Source organism: Apteryx rowi, unplaced genomic scaffold (assembly GCF_003343035.1).
Source record: "Apteryx rowi isolate R43461 unplaced genomic scaffold, aptRow1 scaffold_403, whole genome shotgun sequence".
In the NCBI taxonomy this organism is placed as follows: domain Eukaryota; kingdom Metazoa; phylum Chordata; class Aves; order Apterygiformes; family Apterygidae; genus Apteryx; species Apteryx rowi.
In genome coordinates, this window is record NW_020450562.1 from 466,082 (window position 1) to 489,669 (window position 23,588).

The 23,588-nt window shown below is 39.5% G+C and overlaps 2 protein-coding genes across 11 annotated transcripts in view; one reads left to right on the forward strand and one right to left on the reverse strand.

Moving 5' to 3' along the window:
• The window catches only part of EIF2S3 (eukaryotic translation initiation factor 2 subunit gamma), a 25,150-nt gene extending 15,071 nt beyond the window's left edge, over positions 1 to 10,079 (reverse strand). The window contains exon 1 of the mRNA XM_026075439.1: positions 10,000 to 10,079. Coding sequence (XP_025931224.1) covers positions 10,000 to 10,079 — 80 coding nt within the window. The remainder of the gene's footprint in view (positions 1 to 9,999) is intronic.
• Positions 82 to 23,563, forward strand: KLHL15 (kelch like family member 15). Of its 10 annotated transcripts, XM_026075414.1 has the most exons (6): positions 4,197 to 4,250; positions 4,478 to 4,581; positions 4,937 to 5,100; positions 10,630 to 10,739; positions 12,396 to 13,107; positions 22,124 to 23,233. In XM_026075414.1, exons 5-6 carry the CDS (start codon positions 12,403 to 12,405, stop codon positions 23,231 to 23,233), a joined length of 1,815 nt encoding a protein of 604 aa, XP_025931199.1. In that variant the 5' UTR covers positions 4,197 to 4,250; positions 4,478 to 4,581; positions 4,937 to 5,100; positions 10,630 to 10,739; positions 12,396 to 12,402. The 10 variants fall into 10 exon arrangements, with proteins under 10 accessions (XP_025931207.1, XP_025931201.1, XP_025931197.1 ...); XM_026075413.1 differs by lacking the exon at positions 10,630 to 10,739 and having other exon boundaries at positions 4,937 to 5,143; XM_026075417.1 differs by lacking the exon at positions 10,630 to 10,739.
• Positions 23,564 to 23,588: the final 25 nt, after the last annotated feature.

The following is a 23,588-nucleotide window of genomic DNA, read 5'->3' on the forward strand; positions in this document are numbered from 1 at the left end:
GTGCGCGGGGCGGCTCCCCACGGGCAACGGTCGTGAGCCGGGGGCGACGGGGCCGTTGCGCGGGCAGAGGCGCTGAAGAGAGGGAGGGGGGATGGCGAGAGGTGAGCTAATTAAAATGCACCGCTAGGGACGGTTTGTGCTTGGTCTTATACGCAGCCTTATGTTGCTGTTGCAGTAACAAATGCCTGATAAATTAGCATGTTTAAGTATTTCTGTTGAAAAGGGATTGTCTCTTGTCTTTAGAACTACATGCTGACCGGGCCCTCTGTTATTTTATATGATCACTGTATATAATACATAAAATGTAGTCTCTTCGATGCTGTAATCAAGATGGGGGCTGGTTTTGTTGAAAGCTGTACAAAAAGAATGAGTTTCTTTCTGTGGTTATGGCAGTAAAGATCAGCTTTTGTCGATGCATATTTAACGGCAAGAAAATGCAGGTTTATTTAGCACAGTAAGTAGGCATGAAGCAGAAAGGAAGATAAAGGTAAAAATTACAACCAGATGTGTTTGCACGAACTAGAAAAGAGCACACCTAATTTGATGTCAGATCAGTTTGTGTTTTTTACAGTAAAATGCCACTATACATATGTTAGTAATCTTTGCTGGCCATCTGCCTAACAAGATTTTGAATTTCAACCTTTTTCTTGTTGCTGTCTTTTGTAGGCTGAGTGCTTAGCGGTATAGAGAACATACGGACATAAGACCCTGCCCCAAGAATGAACTGCTTGAATCTTTCATACCAAATAGCTAACCCCCCCCCACCAAATGCATGCTGTTTTCAGATTCAGGCACAACATAAATGCTTTAAAAGTCAAATAAAATCCCTGGTACGGTGATGACAGCCAGCTTGGAGTTTTAACAGAGACTATGAGATAAAGGCCAAATTCCCAACCCTTTCACTTGGGAAATCAAACTATCTCCTTCATGGAAACCTTTTCTTACAGGCATAGAGACTATTGCTACTAATAGGATTTTTTCCAGTGTTAACACCCATTATGTCAAATACATCCACATTCATCAACAATGTCTTTGCTTACTGAAAAATGTGAAGATTTTCAGATTTTGCCTGGCTAACTGCTTGGGGGAAAAAAACAGGTTTGGAATACACAATGACGTGACTGAAGTGTGATGATGGAAATCTGTACAAAACTGGTATGCCTTGTTTAACAATGCTTGTAACCTGCCACTTTCACAAATACTACTATTCCCATTTTTTTCCTGAAACTAGATTCAGACATGAGTTCTACTCTGAAAACCTAGAGCAAGTACATTGCCAGCATTCTTGTTCTGAAGAAATTAATATGAGAATGTGGCAAGAAACCTTACAGTACATGTAATGGTGTTGCCAGTGACAAACTGTGTTTTGTCCTGCAACACAATAGTTCTGCACAAATTGACCAAAAATGAATATTAATCTAAAATTATATTAATCTAAGATATATGAAATAATATAAATATAACTATAAATGATATATCAAATGTAAAAATAATTTTCATATCTAGTCTTTCTTGAGGCTACATGATGTATTACAATTTTCAATAAATTATCTCACCTCTAGGAAAAACAGTAGATGCTTATGACTGAGGTACACAAAGTATGATGGGAGCATGATGCAATACTTGGTTATAGTTGCCTGAACTAGGCATGTATAATCACTGTTTTATGAAAGTGAGCTGAAAATAGTAGACTCTGTACTTATTTAGCTATGTAAATTGTGCAACAACACAGTGAAATATAAAATTATAGAWACAGTTTTTTTCACATTTACAACAGCCTTTATAAATGATTTAATCCTTGCCAAGAGCTCTGTCAGGCATCTGAAAAAATACACAAACTGTTTCTCCTACTTTAAAAATGAAATTGTACATTTCACATATTCTGAGATAGTCTTACTTTGATTCACTGTATTTTCGAATATTCCTAGTATGAAGAAAAAATAGAAAAGTTTAAAGACTGCAAATGTCTAATAAAACAGGATAAAACCTCACATTTTTAGGAATTGTCAAGTATATTACTCATATACCTATACATATAAAGTAAATAAGGTTTAAAAATACACAAATGAAATGGAAAATAGTGTACTAATATAGCTCAAACACTTAAGTCCATAATTTTATGGTAATAGTCTCATTTATGTGAGTGGGAACTACTTAGCAACCAAGATTGTACAGATGCCTAAATGAGAGGTTTCCATCCAAATCTCTATTTGCATTAATGCTAATTAAGGTATTATTGACACTAGTGGTCATTGGCTGTGGCTCAAAGTTAACAGTCTGACATTTTTAGGAGATTAAAATTATTTTGATTTTTTCATTAGAGGCAAATTGTACGATATGAAGGAGGAGGAGGTTTGTTTTGTTGTGCTTTTTAATGTTGAGAATGAGTATGCCAAAGCTGCGGGGAGGCAGTTTGGCTTGGTTTGAGGTTCTCTTCTGTGGCAATGTGGGGAGACCTGAAGATCATCTTATACATCAGCTTGCCACAAACTGCAAACAGCAAAATGACAGCTAAAACCAAAACAATCCTGCTAGTTCTTTCCACCCTTGCTGAAGGTGAAAAGTCTAAAGAGAGCACAAAGTTGCATGAAGTTCATGTTGTATCATTTCTTTACAAGAAATATTTATTTTCTACTCCAGTTGGTCTTTGCTGAAGCATGAGAGTGTGCTGTGAGTGGGTATGTGGTTGGTACAGCAGAGGACATACGTATCCTATGAGTGAGGGCGAGAATGTTTTTTCTGTGTGAGACTTAGAGGGCAGCAACAATAGCTGCCTTGGAGAGAGTCAGTAGATAAATGTTGGTTGTTTAACCATAACTGCGTTAGTAACAGGTTTTGAAGCAGTGACTGGGGAAGTGGGGCAAATCTACTGTGTGAGTTAGTGCATGAGGTGGAATGGTATGAAGTGTGCTGACCAGAGAGAGGTCAGGTCTTTGGTATGATGGAGTGAATGGGAGCAGGTTGATTGTAGTGCGGAATAAGTAGGCCATGAGGGAGCAGTAGGAGGTCAGTTAACAGAGTGGGAATAGCAGTGGGAAGTCTTTTGTGAAGCAGTGCACAGAATAGCTGGTTCGTTGTATGGAGCTATGAAAGGTGGGAAAGACATTCAGATTGGGGGTGGCAGTTATAGAGCAGTTATGCTCGTTTCATAAATTGAGAATGGGATGGGGGTGGTAATGAGAGACTGAAAATAGACAGTAAGGGGATGGGAACAGCAATAAACAGGATGGCAATGCGTGGCGTGTTATTTAAAGCAGTGAGTGACATAGAAGGTGATAGGGGAGGTACAATAGCAGGTAGTGAATGGTTTGGGGGTGGCAGTGGCAGACCAAAGGTCCACATGGTTTAGTATGCTGTCACTACGTGGGTGGGAGGGGTTGGCTTTTTTTCCTTCTTGCACTAAAGTCACTGTTTGTTGGGCAAGAGCAAGTGGCAGAAAGCAAGGAGGTGAAGTTTGGGCTTGGGGAGAAACCCGCTCATCCCTTGCTGGGCCGCAGTTCCCTGTGAGCTACACGGTTTGCTGCTTGAGGGCAGCTGTGCTAGCAAGCGGGGCTGGTGGCACTGACCTATTTGGCTCCAGTGACCTGATTCTCACAGTGGCTGGCAAGGCCGCCTGTGGCAAGAGGACAGCTAGGGTCAGCCTGCAGCTCCTGTGGGTGGCCAGGTGTCAGGGGAAGGAGGTCAGCAAGCTCCTGAAAGGGGTTGCCCTTGCTCAGGGTGGGTTTCTGTACAACACCCAGGCTGTGCTGCTGCCCAAGAAAATGGAGAACAGAAAAACGGATGATAAATGAGACCTCTGTGAAACTGGGGCCGGGCTTGGAAACTAAAGGGTGAAACAAAGCAACAAACCTCAGAGGGACCAAAAGCAGATACTTGTGGAAGAGTGTAGTAACAGGCCAAACATAACGATGCTTCTTGCTGCTGCCTTCCCAGCCCCCCGCCGTGCGCGGCCTCCGCTGGCCTCTCGCAAGGGACTTTTCTTCCGCGGCTGCCGGTGTAAGTCAGCAGATGGGGCTGGCGGCGGGCCGGGCCTGGAGGGCCCGGAGGGCAGCGGGTGCCGGCGGGAGCGCGGGAGGCAGGGCCGCCCCGGAGGAGGCGGGGGCAGCGGCGGTGGCGGCCCGCGGTGCCGGGCTCCCTCCCCCACCCCCCCCCCGCGGCAGGCCCGCAGGTGGCGGCGGAAGTGACGGCCGGCGCGGGGCGCCTGTCGCGGGGGAAGATGGCGCCTGCGGCCGCGCTAGGCAGCGCACAAGGTAAACAAGTGCGAGCGGCGGGGGGCGGCGCGGACCCCGCGGGGCGGCGCGGCGGGGCGCGGAGCGGGGCCGGGCCAGGCCAGACCGCAGCCGAGAGCGCCGGGCGGCTCCCCACCTCTCCCCGAGCACCGACCGCGGGGAGGAGGAGGGCGCCCACGGTCCCCTCTTCTTCTTCTTCCTCCTCCTCCTCCTCCCGGCGCTGCCTCAGCCATTGCCCCTCTCCTCAGCCCCCGGCGCGTCCCTCCTCCGCCGGCTTTATGTTACGCAGCGGCCCGCGTCTCTGCGGGTCCAGCGGGAGGAGCCGCGTCCCCAGCGCCGCCGCTGCCTCCAGGTAGGTGCCGCCGCCCCGCGCCCCCCCCCCCCGGCCGGCCGGCAGGGCCCCGGGGGGGCGGGGGCCGTAACGGCAGCGCGGGGGCTGTAATGGCAGCGCGGGGGCTGCTGCCCCCGGGGCCCGGCCCGGCCTCGGGGCTGAGGTGCGCGGCGGCGCGCGGCACATCGCGGGGTGCGACCAAGCAGGGCGCCGGTGCTGGCGCCGCGGAAACGGCTGCTCGCGGGCGGCGGCGTTGGAAAAACGGTAGCTGCTTGCGGAGCTCGTAGGCTGCGGTTGGGCATCGGCACGGCAGCTTTGACCTATTTTGGTAAACACTTGGATGTTGCTTAAGGAATTAAGCTCTTTTTTCCTTTAGAAGAAGGATAGGGGAAGCGTGAAGCCGTTCCTGGATAAAAAAGGCAGAAGTACTGAAGTTCCTGGTGACTTGCTTACTGCCTCCTCTGCCATGCCTGAGATACTAGCCCTGCTCCTTCACCGCCGGGGCCCCGGTTTGCACTCGGATCCCCTCAGCGAGCCGCCGTGCGTCACCATCCTTTCTGTCTGTTATGCCGGCACCTCGCCCGTGCGTTTAATTCCTACCGCCTGTCCCATAAACTTTTCCACTGTCACTCATCTCCTTTCACTTTCCTTAATTATATCCTGTGGCTGGTTTGGATCCACACAGGTGCTGATTTGCCTTTCAGCAGGCAAAGCAGAATGGATAAGTGTTGAGCTCGCGCTGGAGACACCGAGTCTTTTTCGTTTCTTCTAGCTGCCAATTTTCAGGAAGGTTGTGGAAGTTTAGTATGTTTGAGATTTCTACCCTTCTGAGAAACGAGGTTGACATTTGGCAGTGGGGTGAAAAGCTGTGTGTCTTGGACAAAAGGCACGATTTTATTAATCTCATTTTCTCTGAAGACTGCTGAAAAGTATTGACCAAGTTGACAGGATTTAGCAGCTAACAATAAAAAGTCAATGAGTTGTAAGGGGTAGTTCAACTATATTAAAGTTATTTTACTAAGAGAGTTTAAATACCACTTACAGCTCATTGACTTTTCATTATAATGCTAAAATTTTAAGTGCTAACAGGCCGAACACTTCAATATAAACAAGCAGGATTTGATTTTAGCTATTGACTATGAAATACTTGCTTGCTATTTATCAGTAGAAAGTATGATTTTCTTAATTAATATCTTTATACTGAAAATCACTCTTTAATGATAAAGTCCACTTAAATTTAATAACATTAATTGTTACATAAACCACCGGTATGTATAATAAAGATGATTAACATCCAAGATAGGGTGGACCTCTCCTCTTTGAGAGCAGTGGCAAATCTGTAGTTTTCATCATTACCATACTTCTTAGGTATTAATGATACAAGTTTTTCCAGCTGAAGATCATTCTTATCCTTATGGATCTGTTCAAAGTATTAAAGACTAGCTGCCTAGCCTTGTGACAGAAAATATATTGGAACAGCATTGGGTTCAGCTTGCTCCAGGTACTGGAGCTTTTTTTTTGCGTGTGTGTGTGTGTGTGTGTGTGTGTGTGTGTGTGTGTATACAGGTGTACCTGCAGCGGTGCTCTAGCCAACTAAAACTATGTCAGATGTCTGTGAAATGCAGTTACATCATCCATGTAATGAAACTAATATGGGAAGCTAGTGTATATCTTTCAGTAATGTTAAATCATGAGACAGAAGCTGAGTTTAGATGCAGTTAGGTATTGGTCAATACTGTTGAACAGTATTTTAAAATAAAATGGTTCTGATTTTTTTTTTTGTGATTATAACATATTTGGGTCCTTTTGTGCAGAAAGACTAAATTGGATTATAATATCATTTTTTAGGGACACACAGCAATACAAATTGAAAACATTATCCATTGTAAATATATGCATATGGAAAGTAGCAACAATCTGCTTTGAGTTAAAGGTTTCTCCAAAAAAAAAAAAAAAAAGAAAAAAAGAAAACGCTTAGTGCCATACTCTGTGAAGATTGCTAAAGACCACTCAGCAGAGTTCGAGCACACTTAAAGTGTGATGTATAACCATACTGAGCTGAGACAAAACCCATTTTCAGTTTTAGTCGGTTTGGTTATAGCTGTTTCTGACAGTGCTTCCAGCGTAACCATAATGATCTCACAGACGATTGACTTTTATAAAAATGCCACTCTTGTTGCTAACTGATTCAGATGGCTTGGAGGTAGCAACATGGGGAGAGTTTGTAAGAGGAGCTATCAGTGTCAGATGTGTGCAAATGAGAGAAATTTCTAGAAGAGGCAGGTGCAATTTTCAGAGGTCCCAAGTATTAATATCTAAAGTTTTTGACAGTTAGCAGCCTAATTCCTTTGACTGCCAGTGGGTGTTAAGCTCTTAAATCCTTATTTCTGAAGTAATTGAATGTCTTTGGAATTCTTTCCAAGGGTTCACACTAAGGACTTCTCCCAACCTGTTAGATAATGCCAGGGTGTTTCAAGTAACTTTTTTTCTGAAACCTAGCATATTAATTAAAAAAGATTTTATATATGCAGAAATTTGATGTGTTTCTTTGCAGCTGCTACAGTTGGAAAGAATGGAGAATTTCGATATCCACTGGTCACTGATCTTTCTCACTTTTACATCACTCCCTCTGTTGCTGTTAGTGAGGAATTATGATGAAAAATGGTGGTTTGGACAAGGTTTAATGGTTTTAGTGTCAAACCATGTAAATAAAGGTTTAATTTAGAATGTTATTTATGCTTCAATCATTGTTACCTAAGTGCATTCAAAGATGCTGTTTTCAGTGACGAATGTGTGCATTTGTGAGTGTTTTGCTTGTATGTRCAAATGCCTGGGTATATCAGACTTTCATAGATATGTATAAAATCTGCCTATGGGAAAACATTCTATTTGTGTAGGCAAGTGCTTGTTTTACCAAAATTAGGGTCACAGAATTCTGCTGAAAGCACTTTTCACTATGCCTTACTAAATCATATTTATAGTGACTTTAGAATTTGCATTCAAATGTGTACATTTGTTGGATAAAGGGAATAGATGGAACAGATTACTGGATTTTAAAATCTGTTTTTTTACTTTGTGTTATAAAAGTATGGTTCTGTAAGTCTGATAAAATAACTTGCTATGTAACTTGTAGATRCAATGTTTTATTAGTTTAAAATTTGCTCAGCCATGTTCACATGAATGCTTTCTTAGAATTACTTTGAGGAAGGTAGAATGAACAAATACTTCATAACTTATAAACATGGAAATTTTCTAGTTCTGTCTCAGCATCTCAAATGAGTTATTAAGAAACAGCAGTAAGGGAAAGCAGAAATCTGCTTTTCATCTGAAGTGCTAGAGTTGGTATTGTCAACACTTCCTAGAACAATATGTTTCTCTCCCTAGAAAGTGCATAGAAGCTTACGTATAAAATACAGATGCTTCCTTGCAGGGCACGCTTTCAGGAAGTACTGCTTTTGGGTAGATTTTTAAAGCAAACAGGACTTGAGCCAAATGCAGATATTTCATAACTTCATTCTCAGCAGCCTGTGCAGTTAGACTTTGTTTCTTCCACTTGTGACTAAGAGTCTCAGACACCCTGAGGAAAAAAGGTTCTCCTTGTTTAGCAGGAAAAAGCAGTCTGGAACAGGGTTTTCAGACTTCTGTTACATCTGCAGAATAAAGATGAGAAATCAGTGTTCCAAGAAAATGCTTTTCCAGTCACAGCAGAGTAGACTGTGTAATGCATTGTGTGCTAAAAAGGAAGAAATGTCAGGAAAAGCTAATAAGGTTAAGTTTATCTCTCTCTAGGATTTTCAACAGAGAATTATACTTCCTGTGCTGCATTACACTGATCAGCTATAGTATGAGCAGAACAGTGGGGAGCATTAACTTAGATTTCCACCCCCCCCTTTATTGTTTATACACTGGACATTTTTTATTCTAATTTTCTTACAGACCAGTGTAGACTACATGGCTTCCTTAGAATCAAATACACTGTTGTGATTTGCATGGATGAAGAAAATCTAACTCTGAATTTTGCATTTTTATTGAAAGTATGAAAAAAATCATTTTGTTATTGTTTTTTGGGAAATTGGCTGTAGCACTAGAATAGCGCATAGAATGACATCTAAGATTGCAAGTCATGTGTGGGAGGAATGGGATAGCTGTGCTTTAGAAAAATGACTTAATTTGAAAGAATTTTGTATTTCTTTTTAATATTTAAACTACCTTTTGCTTTTGATTGAGGACATTAGCTATAGATATGAAGATTTTCAGCAGTTGATCATAATATGCCTTTAATGGTCTAGTTCCCAGTCACTGTACTATTTTAATCCCTTCGTGTATGTACACTGGCCATATATGTTTGTGATACAAAGAAAAATGTATCTTCTGATGTAGTATATGGCTTTAGGCCAAAAAGGGATATTTACTGCTTTTATTTAGTGGGGGAAGACAAGTAGCTTCTCTTTCCTCACTCACAGGTTTCTGAAGCTTCATTACATAGTGTTATGGAGAAGTCTCATCATTTTTTTTTTTCTCTACTTAAGAAATTAATTAAATGCTCTCTGATGTTTGCGAGGAAAAATATTTTGTCATTTGGAARCTGAAGGCTTACTAGAAATAATATAAGGAGAGAGATGAAAAGAAGAATTAAGTGACCTAAACCTCTACTTTTGAACACTCTGAAATTGTAGTTTTGGAGTGTTGGCCACTTTATGTTGACAGTGTAGGGTTTTATGGCTGACTTCTGGTTTCAATGTATTTTTGCATACTAGCCAGTTTTAGGAAGATGTGAAAACTGGAATCCTAATAGGATGCCTCGCACCTTACTTTTTGTCTAGACAGATTTAAAATTTTAAGTGTTTCTTATTTCTGAGTTTCTTTTGTCTTTTTACTATTTAATCAGAGTCAAATGGATGATTGCAAAAAAATCAATGCTGTCTCAATGTAAAAACAACTTGATGCTGGTCTTTGGTTTTGTGTATTTATATACATGTATATATATAGAGAGAGATTGTGTGTGTGTGTGTGTATATAAAAATATATAAAAACTCTCTATATAGATGGATAGATAACTTTTTTTCTTTTTTACTTAAGAGGAGCACCAGAAATGCTTTTGTTTATTTGGTGCATTTACCTTGTACCATTTGTCTTTGCTCATCTTCACTTGCCTGTTTTTCAGTCGTCTTTTCTTTGGGGCCTTTTAAAGTCATACTATATAAAAGTTAATTTCTCTCCTCTTAGTTGCAGAGTACTTATAATTATCTTTTTCTTAAGTCAGTGACCCCACACAAAGTCTTTCTTTGTCAAAGACCCTAGCATGTCTTTGAAGCTTGCTGGTACTGTTCCTTTATGTAGATGCTGTGTTGAAGAAACTTCCTTGAGATACTGTCACCTGTGGGAGCCTGTATGATGGGGCCATTATTTCCAGATAATAATACATGCTGCTTCAGTCACCTGGGAAATGTTGCTTCATTTCTGACATTCTTTTCATCTTTATTCATCTGTTGTTGCATTTTCCCATTGACATCTCGCATTTGCATATACCAGCTCTCCTTCTGAGCCTTCTTTTCGGTTATCTTGGAATTGAAGCCGAAGCAAACTTCTTCAGTGGTTTCCTAACTCCTGCAATTGGACTGCCAGAGAGTCCCTAGTGACCTTTGAACCTCTTGGCCTATTTCAGGCAAAATTGGGAGAGAGCAGTCTCAAATTATGTCAAGTTAATGTGTATTTTATGAAAATGGGTGGCCTAGGCTGAGGCAAGTGACTTAAATCTCCTAAAGAGGAAATGCTGAGGTACGAGCTCAACTATTATCAGACATCAGAGAGCTGGGGGTGGGAGGGAGATGTTAAAAGTGCTCTAATGTAAGAAAAGCTAATGTTAGCACTTACCTTTTACTTTATACCAAAAAATCCTATTAGAAAGCAAATATCTGAAAAATCAGACTTTGTTGCTTCCACTTCGGTTTGTTTATTGCTTCTCTTTGAGGTGGTAAGTTAGAAAACTGACTCTTTCCTTGCCTGCTTTTACACCATCGTTAGCAATAGCAAAGAGAGGAATCTTTGATGGCTTTTTCTTCCTGGTAGGGATGTGCTGTGTTCAGGAACAAGGGCCACACAGCACAGAGCTCCGAGGAGGTTTGCCTTTTCTGCCTGTCCTCGGTGGCATTGAGGGGAGTGTGCCATTGTGGAGACTGGTGAGAAAGTGATTGTGTTGTCGGTTTTGTTCTCTTGCTGCTCCTCCTGCTTTCAGGAATTGGAATTTTGTTATAAAGCCTTATTTTTCTTGAAAGAGTGTGTTCCTGGCGTTAACTCTATTGTACACAAAAACTGACAGCAGGCTTCAAAAGTGTGGGAGCGGTGCTAATTCCGTGAGGTGTGGCTACAAACACCCACTCACCATTTTAATTTTGCATAGGCAAAAAGGTAGCACTGTTTCTGTTTTCCATGATGTGCACTGATGGGTTGAGGAATGGAGATGATTATCTGTTTATGGAGTCTCATCAGATCCCATCCAGTTCAAATGGCAGCAGTCAGGGTGTGCTGCTCGAGGAAGGGGGAGCAACATAACTGCTTGCTGAAGTTGTGAAACCTGGAGTGCCAACCTGGAGCCATTTCTGTGTCCATACGCTCAGTGTCTTAAAGTTCCATAATTTCGAAAGTTAAAAGTTTCTTAAATGTGTTAATGTTGGTATTATTTGACCTATTTATAGAAGTTGCCAGTATCGTTACATTACTCTCTTAAATTGCTATTAGTTATAGGAAATTCAGAGTTAAAAATATTTAAATATACAAATAACTACCTGGGTGAGTGTTGTGGTGTAACTTTAGCTTAAATAAAAATGGTTGAGCCTATTCTAATAGCTGATTACTGCCAAAAGGTGCAGATCTTGCTGTCCTTCCTTGCCTCTGCTCACGCTTGTGATGTCCTGCCCTTGAGCAGTTTCTGAGTAGTTGTCTTCTATTGAATACTTATCTTCCTTAACTTTATCAGGGTAGGATTCTGCCTTTTTTTTTTTTTTTTTTTGCTTATTTACAGTTAAACTGTAGTTAGCACTATAGTAGCACTATGCATCTGAAAAATGTTCAAGTGCTTAATATGCAGTTAAGCTTCACTAAGCTCAGTATGCAGAAGAGAATATTAATTGTGATTTAATCTTTTCAGTGCTTCCTATGGACTTAGTATTTTGTGCTTTATAAATCTCCTTACCTAATTAATTTCCACAGTAAGAAATGGGCAGAAAAAAATCACTGTGTTGTTTTTACAGAAAACTGAGATATGAGAAATTAAATAACATTTCTGAAGTGCAAAATGTTCACTTTTCTAGAAATAACTTTCAAATAAATTGACATACTTTATCAAGGTAAAAATTATTTTAGGTTATACCTTGTAAAGACCTACTGGAGCTTGTTTCTGAAGTTAAGGAGGTCCTGCTTCCTTTCTGATGCCTTTAATATTCCAAAGTGGGTGTTTTATTGTTCTCGTGAGATAATTCTTTAGAAGGATTTGGGAAGGGTGAGGGGGGAGAACTACAACCAGCTTTTAGTTGAATATTCATTATCTGACCAGTAGCTAGTTTGAAGTGCTGAATCAGTTTGTCATTATCTCATGCTCACTCTTGTTCATTACCCTTTTCTTTAAAACCGGAAGATTTTTGGGGAGAGAAATATTTGCAGTTTGTGTTTTAAGTGGTTTCTTAAGTTGATTTTTCAAGGTAGAAAACAAAAAAGAAGGTGAAAATTCTTAAGTGTTAACGAAAGTAATCTCAGTTAGGATTTATCTGCTCAGGTAGGACTTGTATTGTATTCATTATTAGAAATAACAATTTATTTTTATTTTATTTTTCCCCCAGGTGATTCATGGCAGGGGACGTGGAAGGGTTTAGCTCCTCCATCCATGACACCAGTGTCTCTGCTGGATTCAGAGCACTGTATGAGGAGGGATTGCTTCTTGATGTCACACTTGTCATTGAAGACCACCAATTTCAGGCCCATAAAGCACTGCTTGCCACCCAGAGTGATTACTTCAGGATTATGTTCACAGCTGACATGCGAGAACGAGATCAGGACAAAATCCATTTGAAAGGTCTGACAGCTACAGGCTTCAGTCATGTCCTCCAATTCATGTACTATGGAACTATTGAACTGAGTATGAACACTGTTCATGAAATCCTTCAGGCTGCCATGTATGTCCAGCTGATAGAGGTGGTAAAATTTTGCTGCTCTTTTCTCTTAGCTAAAATCTGCTTAGAAAACTGTGCAGAAATTATGAGACTTTTGGATGATTTTGGTGTAAACATCGAAGGAGTCAGGGAAAAATTGGACTCCTTTCTGCTAGAGAATTTTGTGCCACTCATGTCCAGACCTGACTTTCTTTCCTATCTGAGCTTTGAAAAGCTCATGTCTTACTTGGATAACGATCATCTGAGCAGGTTTCCAGAGATAGAGCTGTATGAAGCTGTTCAGGCTTGGCTGCGCCATGATAGAAGACGCTGGAGGCATACGGACGCCATCATTCAGAACATCAGGTTTTGTTTGATGACACCATCCAGTGTTTTTGAGAAGGTTGGTGCATTTGAAAAGCAATAGACAGGATTCATCATTTAGCTAGGGCAGCATGCCGTTAATAGGTAAGATTCCCAAACGTGTTAGGAGGAACAAAAAGACAGCATTTATTTTTCTAGCATATCCGTAGAAGACAAACATCTAAAAGTAATGTCATCTGAATGTTAGAAAACAGTATGTAGAGTGACTGGAGAGCAGATAGGTTTACAATACATGCTTTTAAATGACTTCTTATGGAAAGGACATTTTAAAATAAGGTCACTTGTATAAAGTTCTATTTCAGTCATTCTAACTGTATTCCACAAGTTGCTTCTTGATTTTCCAGAGATTTCTGGCCTGCATACATTATATAGGGTATATGTTATCATAATTGCTAGCAATATAATCAAAACAAACATAGTGACTGTAGATTTTACATGTTTTAAATACAGGGTTTTTTTTATTTACAAATGAAAACTAGCATCTGCTGCTAAATCAACAGGTTGGAATTTTTTGTTGTTGTATGTTCAGCACTTGTGCTGTTACACAGGAGTTGGAAGTAAGCCCTGATCTTGCAGTTACACATACACTTGATTTTACACATGGCACGTAATGCAATCAAAATTAACAGTGCGAAGTGTAGTGACTTACCTAAGTATCAAAGAAATCTTTGTAACAGGTGATTTAAAATTCAACTGATACATGTATGTATTAAGAGGTTAAAGGAGAACTTGTTTTTTTTGCTGTTCTGTTGAAGAATAGAAAAAACATGATGTTTTCTAGCTCCTGAGAATCTCAGAGTATTTGTCAACAGTAGAGAACTGCAAAATACATAAGCAGCTCTCTTGCAGGCTAGTAACAGTAAGGGTATTCAAGTTAGCAGTTCCTTCATTTGTGCTGTTTGTTTTAACAATGATACTGATTTTGTGTAATCAGATATAACTTGTGTATTTTTTGACCTGTCATTGAATTAATAGGATTTAAGTATCTATGTTTTTGTTGGGCTTCTTAAATTAATTTCCCATACGTATTTTTTCTTTGGTATCTAGTGAATATACAGATAAGATTGTATTGTTCTTAGTGGTCTTCGGGGCTACTAGTTTGTGCTTATTTGTATTTTAAATCATAAAAACTATTAATTATTTCAGAGATTAATGAATTTTTACACTTTTTTGTCTGAATTGAATACAGGAAGTCGTAATACCTAAAATTATATTTTCCTATATTAGCCTGTAGATAAAATAAATATAATCACCTAAATATGTTTTAAAACAGTAATGTAATATTTATATTCAGTTAAAACATTTCCAACTAGTAAGAACCCAACTCTGCAACATATTGTGTAATGTCGTCTTTTTAATAAAGCTTTTACCTTATTATGTAATTTAAGGTTTTCAGTAGGTAAACTGATAGGATTCACAAAGTTCTTAAGGGCAGTCTAATAGGATAAGATCCATGCAAAAGAGTCTGCCTCAACTCTTTTGAGATAATTCAAATATCAAGTCATCTTCACTGAAATCTCTGTAAGCATGAGTGAAAAGTGTGTGTTGCTCTTTAGGATTATATTTTAGGTATAACTTCTGGAGTTGGTTTTGCCATCAGTGGTATGTGTAATGCATGTTTTGCTTCTCACTTTTGATCTTGCCACCTACCAAATGACCAGATAGGTACAAGGTAAGGAGAGAGGTCTTTTTCAGCATCCCAGGTTACATACCCACATCTACAAGCTTTATCCATGAACAACCTATCCATGAATTGTATGCGGCAACAGAGAGAAGCTGGTGTAGTTTCTGGAGTGGGACAGTGATAGGTAGGCTCAGGACAGCAGGAAGCACTGCTGAGTAAGTGTCATTCGTCACTGCAGCTAGAAATGTATTCATTTTTGGACGCAGCCAGAAAGCCCTGAGTAATCCAGCATGACAGGTGACAAAGGTTGAAGCTAATGTAAGAATATTGGCCGCACTTACCTTTTAATAACAGAGCATGTCTATTAACCGGCAGTAGCTTGAGGAAAAACTCACTCCTGTGTGTAGAAGGGGGAAAATATCAATAACTGTGCTTTCTTGGAGATCCTGGAACAGACAAGAACCCACCCCTTTCTTGCAGCCAGCAAAGGGTGAACTCCTGCATGTACCAAAAACATTCTGAGGTTGACTCTTATGGTCAGGGAACTCAGGATTAGCTGTACACTGACTTGTCATCTGTACTTTTATGTAATCTTTCTAATACGCATTTCTAAGATGCCTGTCGTAGTATATAAATGACTTATATAACTTAATTTTGCAAGTCACAGTAAGGATTCTTTTTGCCTTTTAAGCCCTTCTTTTTCTTCATTGTTTTCTTTCTTAAACAGATTTACAACCTGAGTGGGCTGGTTTTCCCTTTAAAAAGGAATTGATGAGTGACTCTGGATTGATGCCTCAAGACTGACATGCTTTGGGGTGCACAAGAGCAAATGTAACCTGTTTGCTTACTCTGATCTGTCTTGGAAGAACTGCCTCTGAAGTATGAATAGATACTTTGGTTATCATTCAGCTGTTAAAATAGATGTTTGGGGAAAAATGGAAGGATAGATGAAGTGAGGATTTGGGGAATGGTGAAAAATAAAGGAAAAGGGCACGGGGAGAAGCACAACTTCTACTATACATGTTACACCCTCCTTTATTTGGAACATATTCATAGCTCTGTAAGTCGCGAGGAAAATTAAAGGGGAATTTTCCTAGATCACTGAGTTCAGCTCTCTGCTGTTGCAGGCGACCATGTCACGATTTGCTTTCATATGCTGATCAAGATCTCTTTAGTTTTTTCTACTACTCTAGTTGAAATGTTGTTTTGGAACTTCTCTGTCCTTAAAACTGGGAAGCTTTTTCTAATGTCCAGTCTGCAGGGTTTGTTATGACTAGTCCACGCAGACTGATAAGTTCCCAGCTTAAATCAGAAACTTTGATATCACTAAGTGCATGAGCTTGTACTTTAGAGATAGGACAAACATCACGTTAGTTAGTCTGTCCAGCACTGTGCATCATATTCTTTTCTGTGTCTCAAAAGTGAATTTCTAGAAGATGGCATTGTAATTTTGTCATCATGTTTATATCTTTAAGTGTTGTGTTCTTCTCTCAATTTTTTTGTTTAACTTCAATGTCTAATAATTCACACATATATAACATTTTTCTAAAACTTTGTGTCCTGAAGCTCTGACTAAGGAGTGTCTAGTGGATGAGGTTAGTGGGTTCTTCCTTTCCTTAAATATAGGTGCTGCACTTGACATCCTTCTGTCTCTGACGGTCATTGCTGACTTGGATAGATTTGCTAGAAGTATTTGTATGTACTGAATGTCTCAATTCTGGCATACAGGTTGTTGGCTCCACTCCGATTTGAGAGCTCTTTGCAGTTAGACTACAGCTTGATTGTGATAATTTCCCTTGCTATTCCTTTTTAGAAACTACGTCAAAACACTCAGTTTGAGGGTATTGTCCTTGCTGCAGAGAGTCTGTCTTCTTTTATCTTCTCTTTTTATAGTTAAGCTGAAAAGCAGTAAGTGATTTGTAAGGCTTGCAAAATATTCAAAGCCCTATACAGGTACTGACTAATTTTCATACTGGCCATGGGATATAAGTGAGTAATGATCTATTTTATAAAAAGGGAAAGTTAGGTACAGTAGCTTGTCCAGTACCATATATACTGATGCTTGGTTACAAGATAATTTTGGTTGCTGTTATTTTAGAGGCATACATGTAACTTTAGTTATTTGACTGAATTTTGATTTGGAATAAGTTTGTTTAAAACTTAGGCTTATAACTGTGCTTAGAGTATGGATAGAGATGAGTAAATGTGAAAATAATATGGATCCTTGTTAGCAGGACTGATGGATCTTGAGTTTTGATTGCAATTAATCTCTAGTAAAATCTAAAAAAATTTTTTCAAGTGAAAGGAAGAATTAGCTCTCTACAACTCTGATACAAACTGTCTTTATTCATTTAAAAGACTTGGCATAGCTTCTGTATTCCTATTAGTTGAATTTAAATTGGATCACTCATACATTCAGAATTAGCTGCTTTAGAAGACTTTAAGCACAATTTTGTAACCTTTGAAATAGTTTTCTGCTTATGTGGCTAGAGACAGTAGAGTCACATTCAGGGCATACAGAGTTTTCTGTGTTTTTATCAGTTCCACAGTAGGAGCCAGACTCAGATATCTACCCTAAATTATAACACGTTAAGGTTTAGTTACAGGTTTACAAATAATAGTTAGACACTTCAAAAGTAGCCTTTGCTGTACAGTTTTGAAAGCTTTTTCCTAAAAGAGTAAGAAACAAAAGTACAGATAAAGCGGTAGCTGCAAATGGTTAGAGGAAAAAACTTAGCTACACACTGAAGACAAACTTCTGTTACAGAAAACTTCCTTGCATTTCATGCTCTTTCTCCTACTGAATTTGCCTAACTGTTTTAAAGAGGTCATGAAGAAAACATGGGGTACATGTGGGGATCATTTTTTCAAATTAGAAATGTAAAGGCTTGCATTTTTGGCTTTATTTTTTCTTAAACTATAGATTAAAAAAAAATCTTAAACTTGTCTAGTTGCTGTGACTGGAAAAGCATCCATTGCAATGCAGCAGGAAAATAGGCAGTGATAGTCACTTTAATTTGGGAAGGCAGAGATTTTTACTGAGTTTTTCACTGATTCAAAATGAAGAAGAGGAAATGCAGTCAATCTCCAGTTTACTGTGGCTGGAGGGATCATGTTGATTTTGGCGGGATCACCAAGTCAATACCAGTCTTTCTGGTATTGACTACCTGGGGAATGGATAGAGAGTTTTGAATTATTTTCTTTATCTTCTTTTTTATGGAATGACATGCTGCTTCATTTTGTTTATGCTGATCCCTGCATGTGTAACTAGAAGTCTCATTGTGAACCACTGGAGTTGGTAGGTTTTTCAGTGAGATGTGCAATTTCTATTACAGTGATATTTCACTAGTGGTTCTCTGGGGAGTTCTTGCATTAATGCTCTGTCCCAGCAGACCCTCTGTAAGAAGGTTTTAGCTAGAAAATTAAAGAGTAATATGGGAAAGTATGCACAAATATCGGTAAAGGAAGCCTGATCACTAGGATTAATATCCTTTTTTAGAATAAGGCTGGGGTTGGTAAGGAAATTCAACTTAAACTTTCTCTCTGAGACCTTTCAGCAAGAGAACAGAAAAGTATCTGTTTAAACTTTGAAAATATTATGAAGCGTTAATATTTTTTGTCAGTTCAGAGTTGATGGTGTCCTCTTCACAGTGCATGTTTATCTTACTTTAGGATTCATCACGGTTATTGTACATTTCCCCCTAGGAAGTGTTTTGCACAAACTTGTGAGCATTCTCACTAATTTATCGTCTTGGTGGTTAGGAGAATGGTCCTTCTAGAACTCCTTCATTTTAACAGTAAAATTTGGTCTGTTAGTAAGCACTTAGATGTTTATTAGTCTACTACTACTTGTTGCTACTTATTGGTAATGGCAGAAGCCTACCTTTAGATGCTGAGAGACTTTCTTCAACATATTTTGGTATCAGACAGACAGCTGTTCCCACAAAAGGTTTGCTATGGGCCATGTTCTTTAATCTATTAAAACTGAAGTATATGTATAACTTAGTTAAGGTTGTGTTTTAATACCTAAATTTAAAACCTCCTTCCCTTTTTGATTATACACACAAGTAATTAAAAATACTGTAAAATTATTCAGAAGGGTAGGTGTGGCAAGGCTTTTCCTTACTGAATAGGATTTTCAAATAATTCTGGAAGATCACATACAGACAACATGCGAATGTGAAAGTGGGCAAACCCTCCTATGTTTGCCTTGGCTTCATCTTGATCAGGCACGTGTGAGCAGTCTCTACTCTTTCATACAGCCATACTCTAACATTCGCCTTAGAGCACTGGTTGAGCCTCAGGAGCGGTTCTGTGCCTACATGGCAGGGATGGTGCTGCTGAAGGTGGAAGACCAGAAGCACTGATATTTTTCCCCAACAGCGGTGTCTTGGAAGCCTCCAACTACCTTTCTTTATCAGAATATAGATAAACAGTGTGCCATCCTGTTTTTCTGAATATTGTAGAAATTTCTTGTGCTGATATATTTTTATATTCATCTCTTCAAAACTGTGCTTGTATCTGACTTCCCCACATATTTGTATGTGTGTGTGAGTTTATAATTAGCAGTTGCATTTGTTTCTTGATGTCTTTCTGATTTAAGGCAAGAGATTGAGGCTTTACTTTGATGTCATTGCCTTCATCGAGATAAATAGTAGTAAACTACTAATAGATTGGCTCCCTGGTCTTAAGACTCTAGCCTGTGGAATTAGAAACATACCTTATTTCTTTTTGCACACTCTCACGGGTGAGGTTTAGGTTGCGTGAGTGAAGGAGTAGAGTGGTGAGAGGTGGCCTGGGCTGGCATTTCAATTTCTAGATCTGAAGACGGAGTTTTAAATGTTGCAGCGGGAGGCACTTCCCATGTCAGCCAGGCTTTGCTAGCATGCTGCTTCTTGTCAGAGCATGTTGATCCTATTGCCATCCCTAGTCTTTCGAGAAAACTTCAGATGTATATATGTGGAGCAATGCTCCTTTAGCTTTTTGTTTAATTCCAGAAAAGATAGCTCTGCTTTGGGTACAAATGCATGAAATAGTGGTGCTGTTGTAGAATTTGAAAGTTAATTTTGAGAACAAGGTAACCCACCCAGGGTGCTTCGGGTTGTTTTAACTTACCAAAAAAAAAAAAATTTTACACAGTAATCTTTAAAACTTTCTATTTCTTGCATTTTTTATAAGCAGTGTTTCCCCCCCCCCCCCCATATTTTTTGACATTAGTGTTCAGTCTTTTCAGCCAGGCAAGGTATATGGTTTGTTCTAACACAAGAAAATACATGCTGTGATTCTTCTCCTGCCATATAAGTGGATCTGCTATGCTCTTTTCCTCATTTGGGATGACAACATAAATCTTTTATTTTCTGGAAGAGTTGGGCTTAGTTTAGATGTCTTATAAGCACTATACCTAAGTAAACTTTTTGCTCCATAATTGCCCCTCCTCAACAGGGTATAAAACAGTTGAATATTGTCCTGAGAATAATTCATGAAGTCCGTGTGTGACCATCCTCTTTTTCCAAGCAAAGATAAGTTGAATTTCTGAAAATAAAAAGAACAAGTGATTAAAGACTGCATCATAATGCATGAATAATATGGAGGATGTATTTGATATAATGGCTTGTATGAGTCTATCTCTGGATTTTATTTATTTATTTATTTTTTAGGATTGTAAAAAGCCACAGATCAAAAGTTAATCCTTACGTAAAATGTTTGGGTATTTTTTCATTTATAAATGTGCTTTTTTTTTTTTTAATAAAAACACTGGTTCACTCTAACTTTTGTATGATAAAGTGCTTTGCAAATGTAGGTTAGTATTCTTTTTTTTTCCTGAAAATTTGTTGTGTAAAACAATCTAGAAATTTGTGCGACTACTTGCAAGTCATGTCCAACAATAACAAAGTCCAAAGGATTTTTAAAAAGCTTGTTTGACAGTAGACTGGCTTAATTGCTATACAAGGAAGAGAAATGATTAATAGGAGGCTAGCAGAACTTGAATACTACTTACTTTGTTTATGGAACAAGCAACTACTTTATTCACAAAATATAAAGAACATTTGTCTCCAGATTGCTTTTCATGTATGTGAAAACCATCACTTATACCATCACCACTTACGTAAGCAGTGATACAGGCTTTTATCCTTTGGGAAAGGGCATAGGAGCAGGTGGGGGAGGGGACAGAAATTGAAATATAGTAGCTTCTGATGTTGTCGCAGAGTCTAGTGGTCTCTCTGAAATTTAGGAGTGGCCTGACATTTCTTTTTCAGAGCATTGCACCTCTGTTTGAAGCTGGTGGGAACTAGAGGTGTTTGGGCTGTTTGAAAGCAATCCAGTTTTATGTGAAAAATGATGAGACTAAGTATCAAACCTGATAAAGGATTTAGGAGTTTTGCAATAGCTAGAGTTTGGGGTTCTTTTGTTTTGGAAGTGTAATTCAGAATGCTGTGTTAGACATCTACCATTTCCATATGGGAAGAGTGAGTCACMCCCTCTGAGCTGGGGGCTGCTTGGAGATAGCTAAATGAAAATGTTCAAGACAGGAATCTGGTTTCAGGAACTTGAATTAGCTTGGATAGTAGGAAAGGTCCCTGAAAGGTAGATTCTTACAATCATTCTTTTAAAAAACTAAGCAGGGATAACTCTCTTCAAATTGCGAGATGGGAGCAAGGAGTGCTCCCCTGTTCCAAGGCAGTTCGAAGGCTGTAACTCTCGCCTGCAAAGTGGGGATTCAGACCTACCTCTGCAACATACCAATAAAATGTGCAACCAAGGGTGCAGAGGTGGAGATGTTTTCTTCTTTTGTTAAAGATGGGCCTTAAGCAGTGGAGGCTCGCAGAGGGGAGACATAAGATAACCATCGTCTCTAGCGGTTAGTGCAATCTCCTGTCCTGAAGGAAGGGGCTTGGGCACCTTCCCTTCCCACCCCTCCCTGATGAAACTGCTGTGAGCACAGCCTCAAGTTTGGGAATTCCTACTTGGTCTCCGTTGTGAGAATTCAGCAGACCAGAATAGACCTTGGTAAACACAGAATAGATATCTAGATGTTTTTCAAAACCTGGACAATAGTGCGTTTTTAAATTAAGTGCTTTGTGGATTAAGCAGAAGATGAGCAGAGTCTTTTTGGGGGAGAAGGAATAATGATTTTTACTCTTGGGAATTTCAGTTGTGCCTAACTCCTGCTTAAATTCTGCATGTGAGTATTCAGCTGAAAATGTTAGCCACTGCTGTCAGTCATGGGATTGCCTTCTGGATTTTGGATAATTGTATATTAGCTTGACCATCCATGCACAAATGCAATTGTTCTCGAAGCTTACCTGAATGAAACTAAGTATAATGATCCTTTAATGACACATACTCATTTAGGTTGTTCTGGATTGTTTCTCTTGGTCAGCATTTTAATATCTTTTAAATGTATTCATAGGTAAAAACATCAGAGTTTTATCGATACTCCCGGCAGCTGCGACATGAGGTTGACCAAGCCATGAATTACTTTCATAGCGTTCACCAACAGCCTTTGATGGAAATGAAATCGAACAAAATTCGCTCTGCCAAACCCCAGACTGCAGTATTTAGAGGAATGATAGGACACAGTATGGTAAACAGTAAAATTCTTCTCTTGCACAAACCAAGGGTCTGGTGGGAACTAGAGGGTCCTCAAGTACCTTTACGACCAGACTGCCTTGCCATTGTGAATAACTTCGTATTCCTATTAGGCGGGGAAGAACTGGGGCCAGACGGTGAATTTCATGCTTCCTCCAAAGTGTTCAGATATGACCCAAGACAGAACACATGGTTACGAATGGCAGACATGTCTGTTCCACGATCTGAGTTTGCTGTTGGAGTTATTGGGAGGTATGTTTATGCAGTGGCTGGGAGAACCAGAGATGAAACATTTTACTCAACTGAACGGTATGATATTACTGAAGATAAATGGGAATTTGTGGATCCTTATCCAGTCAATAAATATGGACACGAAGGGACTGTGCTTGGTAACAAGTTGTATATCACTGGTGGAATTACATCCTCTTCAACTTCTAAGCAAGTGTGTGTATTTGACCCCAGTAAAGAAGGGACAGTAGAGCAGCGCACAAGGAGAACTCAAGTGGTCACTAACTGTTGGGAGAACAAATGCAAAATGAATTATGCAAGATGCTTTCACAAAATGATTTCTTACAATGGTAAGCTTTATGTCTTTGGTGGTGTCTGTGTGATCTTGAGGGCCTCCTTTGAGTCTCAAGGATGTCCTTCTACAGAGGTTTATGACCCAGATACTGATCAGTGGACTATTTTGGCTTCTATGCCAATCGGTAGGAGTGGTCATGGTGTAGCTGTTCTGGACAAACAGATAATGGTTCTTGGAGGCCTTTGTTACAATGGTCATTACAGTGATTCAATCCTCACCTTTGATCCAGAGGAAAACAAATGGAAAGAAGATGAATACCCAAGGATGCCCTGCAAGCTGGATGGCTTACAAGTATGCAGCTTGCACTTTCCTGAATACGTATTGGAGCATGTTAGACGTTGCAGCTAAAACAGAATGAGCAACCCAGTGAAATGTAAAAAGCTATCCCTAATTTGTCAGGAAATCCAAACCAGTTGAATTTCTTCAGAGACATTAACTTGTGTATAAGAACAACTGCTAAATGCTTAGAGAAACAGGATGTACAGGGAAGGTACTTACCAAGTCTATTAGAAAAGCCAGTAGCTGGTCTGGTATTGTAAAAGCTTTGTGGTTTTTGTTTTGTTTGTTTGTTTTTTTAACAAACATAATTGTAAGTAGGGGAAAGAAAAATATATTTTTTAGTGTGCTTATTTTTTGGTAGCATTTTATGTCCATAGTTCTCTCTTTTCTCTTTTTTCTCTTTTCTCTTTTTTCTCTTTTCTCT

Excerpts from the sequence above, each read along its gene's own strand:
- KLHL15 (XM_026075422.1), top strand. The coding sequence starts at position 12,403 with ATGGCAGGGGACGTGGAAGGGTTTAGCTCCTCCATCCATGACACCAGT. Across the intron at positions 13,108-22,123 it reads CATCCAGTGTTTTTGAGAAG|GTAAAAACATCAGAGTTTTA; the intron begins GTTGGTGCATTT and ends ATGTATTCATAG.